This window comes from Ptychodera flava, chromosome 17 (genome assembly GCF_041260155.1).
Source record: "Ptychodera flava strain L36383 chromosome 17, AS_Pfla_20210202, whole genome shotgun sequence".
Classification (NCBI taxonomy): Eukaryota; Metazoa; Hemichordata; class Enteropneusta; family Ptychoderidae; genus Ptychodera; species Ptychodera flava.
In genome coordinates, this window is record NC_091944.1 from 20,812,209 (window position 1) to 20,830,642 (window position 18,434).

Here is an 18,434-nt window from a genome sequence, read left to right on the forward strand (position 1 = left end):
ATAATTTTCGATTTCGAAAAACTAAAACGGCAATATTTTCTGATTCCAAACCTTTAAAATGAGCGCCCAGAAGCGGTAGACCAGAAGAATATTGAAAACACTTATAAAAAGTCCGAATCTCTGTTCCCGAGACGCATTCTACTTTAAAGGGACATAAGCTGTAACTTGTGGCAAGTTTTTCAGTATTCTGCTTCTGTATATCAACTACCGTGTCTGACCCTAATCCGTTTGTCATGCTGAAATTTCGAGTATTCTTTTGTCAACACAGCTTGTATGTGTGTAGTGATCATTGTTTATTGTTTACAAATGAATTCTAGTTCGGACTAACATACAATTTTTAACAATAACAATGTAAATTATACGTTGTGCTGATATGCTAAATGCTTGGCATTAAATTATCTGTTTATAGGAATTCAATAAAAGTCAAAATGAGAGACAAACTTTTGCGCACATTTTCCTCAAGGAATCTTCTAGTCATTCTCATTCCAAATCAGAAATAAACATCAGGGGTCATCATGCAAAGTTTAGTACGATAAACAAATTGCCATATTCGAAATTCAAATAGCTGCCATCCCTCTGTTAACTCTATGATGGGGAAAAAGAACATTTTCGATTTTCGAAAGTCTAGGATGGTGAAAAGTTTTCTTGTATCAAGAACTTCAAAACGAGCCCCACTAGACAGAAAAGAATTTGCAAAAGTTTGAAAGTCCGAATATCTGTCCCCAAGGTGCATTCTACCTTGAGGTGGCACGCGCCTCGACAGTGACGGTTTTAAATTTCTGCTCAAGGAAATTTTAAACCATTCTCTATCACAATCAAGGTTAACAATCAAGGGTCGTCCAGGAATATTAGAGAAACAAAATTCCTAAAATTTACCGGAACTGAAATCAAAATGGCCACTATTGCCTACGTTGACTCTGAAAAGCAAATTGAAGTTTCGATTTTCACAAAACCTAGGTCGTGAATATGCCATCAAATCCACAGGCTAAAAACTGAGCGGACCTGGAAATATCGCGAAAAATATTAATTAAAGTGTCGGGTCTTTGCTGCCCATTATTTTCAATTGGCAAATCAGAGGCAATCGGTGATTTTTTTCTTTTCATTAACCAATCTAGTTTAAACCTTCTTATTTACAAAATGAGCATCAAAACTTTTCATTACCGACCAATTCACGTGAAAGTTGATGTAAATCGCCCACAAAATATCATCACGGAGCCTGGGTCATGGAGGTTCTCGCCATTCGTTGCTTTTGTTTTTCTTTTTCCTTGAATGGCGCCCTCTGTGACTCAGCGCTCCAAATTGGCGTATAGCACTCAAGGGCAAGGAGCAGACCTGTAACTCAGAGTTGGATTCGAGTGTCAGTTTTCGTCTAGAAGCCCTGCTTGAATTAATATAATGCACACTTTGAAGTCAGTGCTTTTGATACATGATAACCAATATCTAACAACACTGATACATCAAACTAGGATATAACTTAAAACCGATTTCAACACCTGATGCCTCGAAATGCTGCTTCAGCTAGGTGGTCCTTTTACATATTGCTATTGTATCGTAGAACCAATGGTATACAGTACTGATTATGGAATTTATGTATAAATAAAATGTTTCATTACATTCAATGTTTACTATCAATGATTCTCCCTGGGGGAAGAGTGAGGGGCCCGGGCAATGGTAGAAACTGATTCCGAATCGTATCCCAGGACAGGGGACTTTGATTGCCACGATACACACGGTGAGTAGAATTTTGATGAATATTAAGTCCTATATTATCTACATGTAGCCTACATTTTCCTCTACCTTTACGTGTTTGACATATTTTTTGTAGTCTGTGGATGGATGGGGGATTTGACATGGCTTGGTAAAAATGTTTAAAATTACCTCTTCTGATTGGCCTGCAGCGCACCACCCCTTCATAGTAAAACATTGATAGGCGCATAACATGGGAATCACAACGAATTAATGTACATTTCCATACTCATAGTTTTCAACTTGTTTCATTTGTTTCATGGGGCATAAAGCTCCATTAGCAGTGACATTTTGCTTTCCATCATTTGTGGTCTGTTAAAAGTACAAATTCTTGTCGTACTCCTAAAATCATGTTTAAATGCATAGTATTCAATTTGTCAACAATGTCTGTCTGTGTGTCATGTCTGGTGTTATACTTAAAGGGGTTGGTCGTCGGAACTGCGCGTGTGCGACATTCTTGTTGATTAACAATGTATTTCATGCATGATATCTATATGCATCACTTCAACATAGCTGCAACATATAAAGTTTACGATATTCATTGTTACAAGCATGTTTCAACTTTCATCAATCGCTAACCTACTCTAGATACAGTATTTCTATCCATCCTAGGGGTCCCTGGCAACCTTTGAGCAGAGTTCCGACGACCACCCCTCTTTAACAAGGGTGTTTTGACAGAAGCAGCATTCAGGTTATGTAAAAAGTAATATCGCATAATGCAAACAATGCAGGGTCTTTGTAAGATAGACACCTCTAAGTGATAAAGCTGTAGAGAGAGTAAGAAGAATACGCAGTTGTTTTCTGCAGCAAGTACAGGAAGAAATCATGACAGGGGAATATTATCAAATCTTACAGCTCTTCTTCCTGTAATGGCATTGTCTATTCCGTGAATTGTCTTTTGTAGGATGTCATCTCTGCAGCTTGCGATGATCCCTCAAATTTTATTGGCTTGGAAACCTGGTTGTCTTTATTTTAAAGTATTATAAATGTATGAAATATGATGAAAAATTGGTAAAAGGAAACTTCTTTCACTCAAGAACAAACACTGAACAGAAATTTACATTTACATTATGATTGGCTAATCAAAATTGGATGTGATTGTAATTCCAAAAGACTGAACAATCAGACAATGGTTTCTTATTATCCTTTATTTTGTATCAAAGTGTAATAAAAGTACACGGAATTCATTTGCTGTACTTCAAAATAATACAAAAGGTGTGATTTATACCAACCACATCATCTGACAATTACATCAGAATTTTCCATCGCATGTTTGAAAACACCAATGCAGAATGTGACATTGGGTATGCATGCAGATTAATGAGATGAGTACGAATGAAAACTTGAGTATATAATCAAGTTAAATAATTATTGATCCGAGGATAATAAAATACTGCAGCTTTATACAGTGTTTTTGGTTCTGGTATTACAGTGGCATTCTGTTTACCCACATAATCAGATGGGCCCAATCTTGTTTGACCCTTTGAGAGCCAAAGTCAACTTTTAGTTGTTTTTATAAAATATACCCTAGTCAATTTTTTCAGATTTTTGCCAAAATTTTGATAAAAAACTGTAGCCAATGAAATGTTACGATCCTTTGATCCAAAATCATTCCAAAAATTAAAGAAAAATTTGGGAGTGAAAATTCATAAAGATTGGTAAAATGTTGAACTGAAATTTTAGTGGGAAAAATTACAGCACTCAAAGGGTTAAAGTACATTTCAACACTGGAGTGAAAAACAGAGCAACATAACTGCCTCAATGTTACAGCAGACCGTTTTGTGTATATTGTTTTGACGTTATAACATTTCCTGTCTACTATTTTCGAGCCAACAGCAAACTATTTGACCCCCCCCCCCTTACTGGCTAAGGTCAAGCTAACATTCGAGTCACACACAAGGAAATTCGAGAACATTGTGCATATAAATGAGAAATGGGTAACATGGACCACACCATTCCAGGTATGAGGGTATGCAACGGTTGAGTTATTGGTCGCAGTGTGTGTACAGTATCAATTTTGTCAGCTTGGTCCTTGATAAGGGCTGTGTACGGACATACGGAACCAGACAGTCTGATGTGTATCTTCCAGCCAATCACGGTTGTTCATTCGGTGGAAAAACCCCTATACATATATTATCTATGACCTTGATTGACATTTATTATCTATAATCTTGAGTGACATATTAGCTATGATCTCACCTGACAGCATGGCAGCTTATTATGACTGATCATGCAATCCACCCTCAAGAGGAAGAAAACTGAATACTAAAACTTCATACTCACTTAGATCAAAATTAAAGGGCAGTAGATGTAACTTATGATGAAATTTTCACCAGTTTTTTAGGTCAACAACAGTTTCTTCTTTCTCAAAGCATGCTGAGATACATGCTATTCAAGCTTGTCAACTCTGCCTGTACATCTATAACCTGCATTGTCATTGTTGACAAATGAATTCTGGTCTGGACTAGAATTCAAATGTAAATAATAACAATGCATTCTACATGAATATGTGTTGACAATGTATATAGACGTTTCAATATGCTTTATAGGAGAGTACATCAAGAAATTGCGATGGACATACAAAACAAAAATGGGGAAAATCATCGATGTTACAGCTACTGTCCCTTTATGTCAATTACAGATAACCGAAATGCTCAACTTAGCTCATACTTGTGTAAATTTGTTACTGTAAATTAGTTGCTCTCTGACAGTATGTTGCTAAGTTACACCTTGAAGATTGGATCTCATTAACAGATATGCACGAGTAACGCAAAGCTGACCCTTCTCATAACAAATATTGGAACAGCCCTATTGTTTCAAGGGGCAATATTGGACAGCAGGAAACATGGGTGCACGGGTCGGGTAGAATAATTGTGATTTTAAATGACATTCACAAGAAATGTAGAAGTGATATTGAAAATTTATATACACCCAGAAAACAAAACAAAAGAGACAATATATTGTCAGGCTAATGTACATAACAGAATCTGGTTACGGTACTTCAACATCAAACTAGTTTAATAAGCTAAACTGTCACAGTTTTGGGGGAATGTAACTGAAAGATGATACATCATTGTCTGGTATATGTATTCATGAACTCTACTTCTCCAGGGGGTGGGTGGTTGTGAGCTCCACAAATCGATAAAAAAATTCAGTAAATAAAGGAGGTAACACATCAGAGAAACCCGAGTCAGACTAGTTGGTATCAACAATGCACAAAGGTATGTCATGACGTGGGTATATAACTGGTATGTGTTGATGGTGTTGCAGGATGATTGAAAATAGTTGTAAAATCCCGCTGTGAAATACAATTAAAACACATTGTCTTGCAATTAAAAAAAACAGGAAAGTGACTGAAAATATATCAGTATTAACAGATGGTAAAATTATTCTCATTACTGGAAAAACCTCTTGAAGACAGTCTAAATATAACAAAAATTTCACCCCCTGATTTCTGTGAATGGAACCTTTCCCTCAAATGACAACAATTGGGTTGATCCAAAGTCGAACGGAGGTGGGGGGTGAGGGGCAGCCCCAACCTTATCCCCAGACATCTATCTGCCTTCATGATGAATATCATCACAAATCAAGAATACCTTTTTGTATTGGTAAATACAAAAAAGTCTTGACATTGATAAATACAAAATTGATCATCAAAAATTCAAAGTTAAAAATTTAGTATTACGCTGGATAGCATGTAAATTTTGTGTTCAACATGCTGAGTAAATTCACAGGTAAGAATATTTTTTCTTGAATATTTCAATAAATAATTCACGCTGATATCTAATATTTCATTTTCATCAGTCATATCCTGTTCAGGCCACGTTTTTAGAGGATGATATTTGAAGTCCATCAGTTCATTCTTCTAATTATGAATATTTTGTTTTATTTCCATTTTGGAATGACTAAGTATATTAAAAAGGTGTCTACGGCATATTGTAAAAGTTGGAAATCTGACACAAACAGCTGGTATCACAGGATCTTCCAGAAAAATGTGATAATCTTTCAAAATTGTAAAAATTACATACAGCAGTATTAGATGGTATACAGGTGGGTTAGTATGTTATAAGTGAGCTTTCTCTTTCATAGATCATGTCTTTTAAAGATAATTAGAAATACTGCTATCAAAAATAACAAAGGTAAGCAAAATTTTGACTGAGTTGTCAATTGAAAGGTTAAATTAAGGTAGTACGTGCCTCGAAATTTGAAACAGGACTTACACTCAAATTTTCCCTACGGAAACTTTGTATCATTTGTGTCAAAGTCAAGAATGAAAATCTTGGGTTACAGTGCAAAATTTGGTACTAGAGACAAAAATTACCCATTATTTACCAACTCTTGCAGTTCAAAATGGCCGCCATTCCTGTGTTAACTTTATGGCGAGAAATAAAATTTTAATTTTCACAAAAGCAAGCTAGCGAAAAACTTTTGTTACTCGTTGAGCTTCAAAATCAGCCCCTACAAGTGGTAGACAAAATGGAATTGTACCAGTTTGAGATTCCAAATATCTGTCCTCGAGGCCCATTCTACCTTAATAAGCCCTTTCTCTACTAAAAACAGTTTTCATATAATTCACCCATAACTGGTGAGCTTCATTAGAGTGTACAGTAAATGAAACTTGGTCCAGCTGCTCACATGTAAACTCAGCAAAAGTTCTGGAGTAATGACATTCATGCAACAATAATAATTACCATTAATAATATGTAAATAGGTGAAGTTCAAAACCTTGTAAAACCTCAAGAGCCATGAGACATTAAAAACTGACAGCCAGTAGGACCTTTTAGAGCTGATTTTTCATCATTTCTACACTGACTTGACAACTTCAAGCAGTCTCTCCAGTGCTAATCATGAAGACAGCTTTTTAAAGCACATACTGCAGTTAATAAATTCATTATTTTGAAATAAAGGAATGTGCAAATTTGTAAAAGAGAATATAATTACTTGAGATAACAGTTGGCTGTCTGAATTTCAATGCACATATTCATTTTACTTATTTTTGATGTTTGAACTTCCTCTTGTGCGTGACCTTGCCACCCTTCTGTTTCAAGTGACTGATTATGAACTTTGACCTCCCAATCCCAGAATGCAACAGTGGCCACGATGATTCCCATGATTAGAGAGCCCTCTATAGCTCTTGAGTTGAAATGATTGCTTTTTGCCTTATTGTGAAATAGGATACAGGAGATCCATGTCATCAAAAAAAATCCCCTCCAATCTGTAAGATATACTGATCTGGATTTTATAATTATTGACACTCTTACTGTCCAACCTCTGTTACTGCAGGCTGTCTGGTTACATGTAGGTTTGCAATTCCATTTCTGTACAACATTTTGCACCCATAGATTTATAATTGCACATACCAATAGAGAAGCTAACATTAACACATTTAAAATGACACTTACACATGTAAAATGACAAAAGTTGGGAACAGAACACTGCCCAACTGAAAAAATATTCTTATAAATTACATGATTGACTGAAAGTTTTCACATAAATTCAAAGAGCATTCTTCAGAAAGATTTTGATTATGTACAAAAAGCAGACGACAATATTGCTTCCTTGATTATCATACATGCTAAAAGTGGATTTCCCCCTTTTCTCAGCCTCTAATTTTGCCGGTTCAAACTATTTCACTTTCACATCGTTATATTTCTGACTTTTGACACAGATCATGTGACAAAAAGACACCATGGAAAGGAATTTTAGGTTCTCTAATGAATAAATTCTCTTTGATTTAGTACATAGGATTTTCAGTTTTGTGGAATACCTATTGTGACCAAAACACGTTCAGAAAGAAATTCAAAATATCAAAATGAGAATTAACAATAGTTTGATCCCTGAAAATTAACTTTGGTCTTCCGACTAAGTACAACTTTATGCAAACACAAACGAGAGAATCCTGGTATGTCATATACACTTGGCCTTCTCATACAGTTTCTCAACGTTGGCAATATATCCTAGTTTCAATACAAATACAAATTTAACAAAAAGGTTAAAATAATTGTTTACTTTTAATAACACAAGGAAGACTCCTCGACCAATCAGATTTCTACTGATTCTGCAAATATTTTCTTTTTCTATCTCTATTGTTTACTGGCTGCAGACTGTAAAGATAAAAGGGCCACTAATAAATTTATTTTGATTGGCCAATTAGAATTGAAAAATAAAACTCCACTAATCAGCAGCCTTTGTGTTTAACAGTTGTCTGTCTTCTGTTATCTGATTGGCTAACCAGGAAGACAAAAAACAATTCTGAATAAATATTACCATAGTAGTACTGTCAGTGATTATTAAAACTTAATCTGTTACTTAAAATATGTGACAATAGAATGAATTGCTATTATGCATAGAGAGCACAGATTGTGCTCATAGTGAACTTATACTCATATATAATTCAATTATTTTATTATATCCTGGATATTAATCTTTTGAAGCACATTGTTATTGTCTACTGTGAATTAGGAATGATAATGTCTTCCCAGTATCATATACATTTAACTCATTTTGAGGAAAAAATATATGATTCTGAAAACTGATACCATGTAAAATGACTCTAACATCCACTCACAGATCCATCCTTTCTTGGCCCGTTTCACTGTACATGGATCTATCGAACCACAGAACCATAACAGTGGGAATTCATGTTATGTTGGGTGAGATTTCACCAACGGCTGACTGAAAAGTCAATGATATCTACCTTGGGGCGCAATTTGCAAATCCGATAGGATCATCGCTGGTTTCCTAAAATGTGAGGTCGATGAACTCTTGGTGTTCCAGCTCACCAAGACCTTTGACCCTGAATATCATTATGTGGAAATTCTTTCCATTGCCAACCCATGGGTATTTTTTCCGGTGGTATAACTGCACCAATATACAGTGTGGTGGGAACAAATTGTTCTACTGTTGAACTCTAGTGATATGACACAGAGCTAAACATCTCTTTTTCAAACATTTGTACATGCCAGGGATGAGATTTTTAAGGAACTATCAAACATACCAGTACATATGACTTATATGTGTCTTAAATAATGTTTCCTGCTTAAGTTTGTTCAAAAATCATTTAAGTTGATTGTTCGTACAATTTCCAGGGTGCACATATGACATGATAAACAGCTTGGTTCTAAAAGCATATCGTTAACTCTTGGTCTTTGATAATACTGGGTAACATAATTTGTATGTCACAATGACTGCTACAGAAGTATTTCAATGCAACGCCGATGTCTTCTTTAAGGGTTGTGTGACCTTCTCTCCACATCTCGGTGTCACTTTTTGTATTGCATACTGACATAGCCACCTTCTGGATGGCCGTGCTGAGCCCTGGAGCCTGGTAGGTTTCTGTAACCATGTCGCTGTCTCTCGGTTTGGGGCCAATGTTTGGTAAATTGTGGTAGGGCTTGAAGTTCATCTTGCCGTCGGAGACCTCCACTGGTTCATAAGTATCATCTTGCTGTGCACCGATAGTGACAACTTCATATGTTTCCTGAACTGGTTCCGCTATTGCCTTTTCCATCTTTGGCTTCAGCGGTTTCCGTGGCAACACACTGGGTGCCGGTTCAGAAGCTGTTACCTCGTATTCCAAGTCGGCCAAAGCCGCTGGCGGTTTCACATTTTTAGGCTGCCATCGCGGAGGCACTGCCGGATTCCTTTGACTGTTGTCCCCTACGACTTCATATTCCTCATCCTGTACTGGCTCCGGTGCCTTTGGCTTGCTCTTGGCGTTCCTGGCATTTATCTGGTCCTTCCGTGGCACAATGGCAGAAGTTGGTGCAGCCTGTTCAACTGGATCTGGAAGCTTTGGCTTAGCCTTGGCTTTCCTGGCATTCATCTGGTCCTTCCTTGGAACGATAGCAGTAGTCGGCTGAGCTCTCTTTTGTTGCCCTCTGGCCATGTTCCCTCCAACTCCAGTCTCAGCATCATCGTAGACGTCACCGCGAGAATCCTCCACAGCATAAACATCTCCTTCACTTGGCTGTGGGGGCAATGGGCGTTGTGACAAGTCAGGGACTGGTTCCCCGTCCATTGCCTCATAGATGTCATCAAGTTGACCATTCTCCATAGCCTCGTAAATCTGATCCAAATCGATGGCTTCATTTTCATCATATATTCCTGTAAAACATAAAATGCCGGTCCATTGAATACATATCAAACTTGCATGTGTCTAAACACACACACACACACACACACACACACACACACACACACATCAACACAAATTACTTCAAGTGCACATGATATCTGTTACTTAAGTTTCATGCACATATAAGTGTGATACGGAATGAGCACTCTACAGCAATCTACTCTACAGCAATCACATAGAGAAACATGTTCTGATCCACACACAGTATTTCTTACCCTGAGATATCAGTTTACTTCTTGCAGCAGAAATTTCTGCAGCATTAAGCTTAGGCAAATTTGCCCGTCCTTTTCCGAAGGCCGGTGGCTTCTTCTGGGCTGCACCGGCTTTGCCGGGCTTCATGTCCACGTACGGTTTTGATCCGGGTGCCTGTGTTTTTGTCGGTGAAACCTTCGGAGGAGGCCCCGTGGGTATGAATCCTTCCAGTTTCTTTGCATGCCCCTTGACGTTTCCCTTCGCCCCTGGGGGCTTAGCTGTCGGCTTGGGCTTGCCAGGAGGTGCTGGCTTATTGTTGTTTTCTGAGTCTTGCTGTTTTGAGAAAATCGATGGCAACACCAACTTTCCTTTCTTTGCAGAACTATCAGGCTCTGTCAAGTTCGTAAGATTGGTAGGTTTGGCAACTGGAGGAGGAGGAGGATCATAAAAAGGGAGTGAGTCCGGCTGCTCCCCAAAATCATCTGGTTTTTGAACCGGGGGAGGTGGAAGGTCGTCATCGTCCCTTATCGGTGGAGTTGGTGGTTCAAGAGAAGGTATGGAATTTGACCTATCATACTCTGGACGCCTTCCTATCTTTTGATGTTTACGTTTCAACTCTTCCAATTCAATACTGACATCTTTTTTTGGTGACCCAATTTGAGGGAAGGGTGCGGGAACCGAGAGCAGCTCGTTTTCATTAAAGCTGTCAAAAGCAGGCTTCTTGGCTTTTGTGTTGGAAGTCTTACTTGGACCGGCCAACGAAGCATGTCTCGGTGATATCGGCGGCGGTGGAGTGGCACTTTGAACAGCATTAATATTTTGGTAAATGGGATCCGTCGTGGGAATGTTTTCCGGCGTGCTGACAGGGATCTGCTTATCATAACTGACAGACGAGGACAGTTCTGGTGGGAACGGTGCTCTGATCTAAGGCGGTGTACTCCTGCCCCCATTGCTGCTGTGTCATATCCGGAGCAACATAATCCTCTTGTTGAAAATCAGGATTGACATACTCATCATCAGTCTGATTAAAATCCGGATTCACATACTCCTCGTCGGTGGCTGCACCCCATGCTCCGCTGGGAGAGTGTGCACCCCCATTCTCTGCAGAATGATGGGATAGTCTGGCCAAGGCTTCTGCCGTAGTTTGTTCAGCCGGGATATTGATCAAATTTCCCATGTTGTCTACATTACCGTACACATCATCAGTAGTTGCACGCTGTAAAAATAAACAATAAACAATAAACAATCAACAATAATTATACAATAACAGTTAGAAAAGCCCTTGTACCGATTCAAATTGGTATATTCTTTCTGGCTTGTTAGGAAAACAATGTTCTATGGTAATTCAAAGCCTTTTCAATCATTAAGTCCTTTAGCCACATACCGGTATGTACTGTTAAGTTCTTTTGCTTCAAGTAGCATGGCTAGATGTACATACTACTATTGCTACCTGTAGATCTGAAAAGGGTATAGGCAGTAATACCGGTACCACAGGCAGTAATACCGGTACCCTAAGAAAATGTCTAATGGCGCTGATAAGAACTGTAGGTTTGTTATTAAATAAAGCAAGTGTGTGTGATATTTGCTGAGCATTGCTGACAGAAATTCGAACTAATTTTGTCCTCATAAACTATAGCCTGAGGTTGGATTTCTTATGATTTCCATAGTGTCTATTAGAACTTTGATGTTACTGAAGTACCATTTTAGCCATTTCTGTATGTGTGATTCTCAAAAAGCCTCATCAAAATTTTCGGACAAATATATACCGGTATTTTGCACGTTCATGATATTTTGCAGACATCATTCAAAGGAGTGAGCCTTACATGAGTTCACTTTAGACAGCGGAATTCTGTGCTGTTTTGAGTGTGTAGATTTTGTGCCCACTGTATTGGGATAAATTTTAGGTAGTTTAAGTCTATGCTTTCTGCCTTAGATTGACGGTGAGTTCAGAATTACTGTCCATTTGAATCACACTTTCCAGTTTTAAAATACAAGATTGTAGAACTTAGTTATCTTAGAGTCTATATACTTCAAATTTGTACTTGTATTACCATATCACTCTATCAATCAATCTGACCAATGAGCATGAAGCAAGCCATGCCTACCTCAGCATCTGTCCAATCACAGCCTGGGTTATGCTGTCCATCATTGCTATCACCTGCTGCATCATCAACCGGGCTTTTGTTGACATCACTGATTTCCTGAAAGTGGACACAAATTGTGAAAAGTTGAAAGAAGATGAGATTTTGTTTTTGTTGTGAGATAGCTAACATCACAAAAGAAGTGGACAGATGACACCTTTTGGAAACTGACCATGCCAGAAAAACTGGCCTCACTGGAAATGATCATTAACATCATGATGAGCAGCTCCCCTTGGTCAATGTAGCGAAAAGAAAGACTTTTGTGAATTTGTATTTGCTGTGTCATCCGATGGGTGAAAGCCCATTTACGGGATGGGGTAACCAATCAGTCACTACCCAATTGAGCGATAAGGAGTAACGTACTTTGCTGGAAGGCACAACACTATGCTAGTGTCTTGAACTCGCGACATCCTATGATAGAGAGTTCACCACTCCGGTCATGCCCTCGTCTCAAACTCACTATTCTTCCACGATGATTATGTTACTCTACTCAACTGGTCATGATGTCTCTCATTCTCAATGGTTTGCTTGTGATTTGACAAATGGATACACCCATGGCATCATGTGCAGGGTCCTAAACCAGTCAGACAACTTACATGTACATGTATTACATGTATAGAATCTCTACAGTACCAGAGGTTCAGATCATGCAATCACTGTTTTCATACCTTTCACTGACATAGTTTGGCCTAATCACATTGTCTTCAATGGTTCAGTTGGACCTCACCACAAATAAATGGGGATGAAAGGGTGAAATCACATTCCTGCATGGCTCCCCTCACACATGGATTTGTCGCTTCACAGTTAGTGTTAAGGTAGCATTGCCTTGGCAACAGATAGTCGGACTTTCATACTTTTCCAATATTCTTATGGCCTAGCACTCATGGGGAGGGGGGCTCATTTTGAAGCTTATGGAATAAACCAAGTTTTCACTGGCTTAGTATTGTAAAAAGCTGGAATCTTATTTTCCCCATAGAGATAACACAGGAATGGCGGCCATTTTGGATTTCAAATATCAGAGCATCTTGGGTAATTTGTTTCTCTACCAGTAGTACCAACATTCACATGGTATCCCCTGATGTTCATTCTTGATTTTGAAAAGAGAATGGTTGAAAGTGTGCTAAAGGAAAGTCTGAACAATAGTTTACGTCTTTCATTGTTGACGCACCAGCTACCCCAATATTCATCCTATTTCACAAATCTGGCCATAACATTCTCACAATCTTCCTAATTATAGATCCATGCAAATAGACAAGAAAAGAATATTGGCATAATTTTCTGGAGTATGATCTTTTACCTCAACTGAAAAAAAATCACAATTACTGGGTACCACATTAGGAGTTCAAATTAGACCATAAACATCACTTTTGGCCTATCAACAAAATATAAATTTAAGCAACTGGCGAAGTGCTATGAGAGCGTCTTCATTCTCACAGCATGAGAGAGCAATCTTTGAAAACCAGAAAAATTTTATGACCATACACAAGAGTTATCAATAAATTATCTACATCTCATCAACAGTTGGCATTCCCTTATCAAATACTGCACATTTTGTCATGCCAGTATATTGATAGTGCAAATACAGCAATCTGATTGCTGCAATGTGAAAATAACTATGCTATATTAATGATACAGCACAGTTGGAATACCTGTAAGCTTTCAGTTAGAGAAAAACATTCCTCTATTGACAATTCAAGTAAGAATTTCATTATACTGTTATGATAACACCTCAGCAACTCAATAGAAGCACTTGCTATTGCTCAAGCATATACGGTATGTCATGAAGTCAAAATCTGGTAATACCGGTATACCTGTTGTTGGGTGTGGTTCACAGATAGCAAAGTTTTTATTTTATTTGATCTGTCGCTTTTCCATGCTTGAAAATGTTGTCTTATCATTGTTTTTTGTTTGTATAAAAAAAATTAATGTGTAGGCTGTTGTGTTGAAATAAGGAACAAAACGACACAAAATTTGCTTGAAGAGGACTATGAGTGTTTCCTTCGTTGTGAGAGCGAGATATGCAAATAACTGTGAAGTGATAAATCATAAATAATTGCTTTTATATGACTCAGAGTACATGGGTGTACCATTGAATGCATGTCAATGGCAGAACGGTTTTTGTGGAATTGAGGGCAGTAACTTATTTTTTTAATTTCACAGAAACCTACACTCTTTTTCATTGATCTTTGACGGATTTTTAACATTTTCAACTTTTCATTCAGTCTGTACAAATGTCTTGGCAGCGCGGTCATGGTTTACTGAACTGAAAAACGCGATCTGGCAGGGTCATTCATGGTGTCTTCTATGATGGAACTGCCTAAGTTTACCCACTGGAGATGTTAACATGCATTGGCACACCTTCATTAGACAAGGATGTATGGAGAAGTTTGAAGCATAGTTTGAAGAAGATCACTCAGTTGTCATGTGATTTCAAATGACAGGCCAGCTGTAAATAAGGCAGTTTGATGAATGAAATATTGCTACTTAAGTATTCCAAATCTGATTATTGATCAAATAGTTTAGGTACTAGGTAACACTTTAAATGTTTTATCTTTTTTTCGCAAACATATTTTACAATGCTACATTTATAACACCATACAAAAAAACACTCCAAACAGAGGCCTGATTACCGCTATGACAACTTGATAAAATGATGTGTGATGTACCGGTAACAGTTTTTATGACAGAAGAATGGTTGAAATACTAAAATTTAAGGTAGTAAGCGACCTTGACATTGAAAGACTTAAAAGTTTTGCCCAAACTTTATAAGATTGCCTATCAAAATAAAGAATAAAATATCAGGGGTCACCTTGCAAATTTTTGGAAGAGAAACAAGTTACCCAATATTAACTGACTCTTGAAATTCAAAATGGCTGCCATCCCTGTGTTAACTCTATGGGGAAAAGTTAAATTTTGATATTCACCAAACTAAACATATGTAGTGACCAAAAATAAATTGTACATGTTTTAAAGTCAAAGTATCTATCCCCAAGGCGCATTCTACTGTAGTTTCTAGTTTTGCCACACAAAAAATGATGCAAAGTACATGGTGCCTTCTAAATACTGATATGTTGATTTAAGCCATATTTTGGCAAAAACTTATGGAGCAATTGCTCTTAGGAAGACTTTTTCATCAAAGAGTTCAGTGTGCTGTATGGTTAAGGGACAGTAGCTGTAACTTTTAACAATTTTTCACTATTTTTGTTCAGAACAAGAACTGTAAGTCTTCTTCTGCTCCCAAGAACATATGAAATACCCATGACCAGCTTGTCAACACAGCCATGTCCTACATGTTGATGCCCTAGTTCACATTCTAATTCTAGTAGAGACCAGAATTCACTTTATATCAATAATAATGCTGTCTACACACACACAGGCTGAGTCAACAAGCTGAATACTGTGTATCTCTCAACATGCTTCAGGATGTAGAACAAGAAACAGAAGTTGACGTTGAAAACAAAAACTGAAGAAAATCATCAGAAGTGACAGCTACTGTCCCTTTCATCAAAAGGTGTACAGTGACTGGCCCTTTTAAAGGTTTCTTGCATAAAGTTTAGTGTCAGCTGGCATCGCCAAATTCTCGAGATTCCAGCACGTAATGTAGAGGGCCATAAAATGGACAAACAAAAGAAAGAACCATCATAAGTTTTACATTGATATTATGTGACCCAACCTGACCTACCAATGAATTTGATATTGACTTCAGAGCTTATTCTTCCTCTGCCTTTGTTACTTCTGTAACACCATCTGTGATGGTGGCTTGGTAAAAACGATAGCGAAAAGCACCATTTCGGTTTCATCACCTTACGACAACAGTATTACAATATGACAATGAAGCCTCCATAACTTCTTGGAGTGCAGTGTACACAAGGAAGTAAAAGTGTTTTTTCTTATTCTAAATGATGGACTTCTCTTCACCACGGGAAATCATGAATAAAATACGAAATTTATCACAATAAAAGTCTGAACCTGATCATTGGATTCATTTAAACTCTATCAAAAAAATCTTTGCAAATTCTTCAAGATGTCGTAGTGTCCTTGAAATGTTCAGTTCCTCATAAAACCATACTATTTGACCTTTGACCCATACTTTGACCAGTTGTTATTGATGTTTATCTAAACCTAACTGTAAAATGTTTATTCAAATATTTTAAGTGCAGGCATAACTCTCAAGCAGGTGCAGTTCAAAATCAATCAAATTTCACTTTAAACTTCTTTATTTTCCTACAGAATGGATTGTGTAAACATTCTCGTTTGTTATTTGAATACCGGGAAATATTGACAAACCCTAAATCTTAGTTAGTTTGGCTAAAAAAAAAACCATGTGTGATTCTGTGGTTCTGAAATTGTAGTTATCAGCCTTGTATTTGTTGTTGACAACAATCATATCGGGACAGACTCTCTACACTGTAACGGTGCTCATGTTGCCTGTAGGTTTGGAAGAAAATATAGAATTGCATTCTTATGAAATTGGCTCCTAACAACCAATGTTGGGACAAATGTTGTTGTTTTACAATTGCATCAATGTTTGATGTTGTAGTCCATCAAGTCCACTGACATGTAATTTTAATACATCAGTTTCAGTCATGATAACAAAAAGTGCAAATTTCATGGTATTCCTGCATACAAAATTCCTCACGCTGAATAGTACATCTCACAGAACGTTTGGAGGAATATTTATTTTTTGCTTATTAAACAATGGAACTTTATCATTGGCGTATCAAAAGAACACTCCTGGTCCAGTGCAATAACTGGGGAATTCCGATGATACTAGCTCACCTGGACGTTGCACAAACGCACTAATACTGCCTGGCTCAGGTGATTGCTCACGTGACAGAGAAGATCAACACGGAAATATAACAATAAACTGATCTGGTGGGGGTAAACGGTATAGACATCAGGTAAATGAATAGAAGCCATTTATCTTTTTAGTAAACACTGAACAAAAACACTGAACAAAAAGAGAAATGCAGGTATTTCGAATATTAAGAACAAAACTATGTCAGCAATAACTGAAAAATATGTGACTCATACAACAAAACCTGTAAACTTATGAGGAAGACATAACTCATATTTCAATGATTAATCTTCCTAGTCACGCTATCAGTCGGATATAACAATCTAAAGGTTTTGCCCAATATGTGCTATGTCACCATACTTCCTACCCACTTTAAGCTCCACTAGCTGTGAGTTTTGAAGCGTTTTCCATTAATTTTTGTGTGTGTTTGTAAACTACATGTACGTAATCTTTTGCTACTCCCAAAATCACATTGAAACGTTCTGTATTTTCCTTGTCAACAGTCTCTATGTGTGTAATGTCTGATGTCGTCATGGATGATTGAATTTTAGTCCCCAACTGGAATGTATTGTCAACAATGACATTGTACTATGTTTAATGTACCTGGTACAGTGTGCATTGTGTTTGTATTGTTGTATTTTAATAAAATAGAATGCGCCTCGGAGACAGATATTTTGACTCAAATTTTTACAATTCTTTTCTGGTCTATCACTTGTGGGGGCTTATTTTAAAGGTCTTGAAGTAAGAAAATTTTCACCATCCTAGATTTTTGAAAATATAAATTTTAAATTGTACTTTTTCTCATGTTAACACATTTTGAATTTCAAATAAAGGTAAATGTTAGGTAATTTGTTTCTCTAGTACCAAACTTTGCATGGTGCACCTCTGAATTTTATTCTTGGTTCGGTTAGATGATGGTTGAAAGTTTCACGGAGAACAGTTTGACCAAAAGTTGTAGTCTTTCACTTTCATGTCGCATTGCACTCAGTACCTTAAATACACACCAGGAAAGGAATAGGAAAGACTAAGACTCAGTGTTTTCCAAAACAAAAACAATGAAACGTTACCAAGAGTTAGATCTTTCACCTCTTGAACTTTCAGTTTTCTCTGTTTTTTTCTGGTTTCTTGTACCATGATTAATTTACATAACATGTCTGTGAAAATTCATTCGACTGAACATACTCATGCTTGAGATAGGCTGCTACCTTAATTTAATCAATGGTGACTAAAAGCCACTTTCATGAAAATTCTGAATATTTTTCAGAAAATACTCACTCTGAGTTCAGCTTGTCTGGTTGGACTGAATTGCTCAATTCTGACCGACTATATTTTTTTTCAATGCTTGTGATTACGGTATACCGTAGGTGGATTTACCCTGTTTGATTGGACGAGGGCAGAGGGCACATCACACCTATCTGAC

The 18,434-nt window shown here is 37.3% G+C and overlaps 1 protein-coding gene across 1 annotated transcript; it reads right to left on the bottom strand.

Moving 5' to 3' along the window:
• Nucleotides 1-2,879: 2,879 nt before the first annotated feature.
• On the bottom strand, nucleotides 2,880-18,148 carry LOC139116333 (lysine-specific demethylase 6B-like). Its single transcript, XM_070678966.1, has 6 exons — nucleotides 18,101-18,148; nucleotides 16,996-17,088; nucleotides 12,181-12,276; nucleotides 11,086-11,291; nucleotides 10,099-10,958; nucleotides 2,880-9,852 (listed from the first exon to the last, which is right to left on the bottom strand). Exons 1-6 carry the CDS (start codon nucleotides 18,146-18,148, stop codon nucleotides 8,867-8,869), a joined length of 2,289 nt encoding a protein of 762 aa, XP_070535067.1. The 3' UTR covers nucleotides 2,880-8,866.
• Nucleotides 18,149-18,434: the final 286 nt, after the last annotated feature.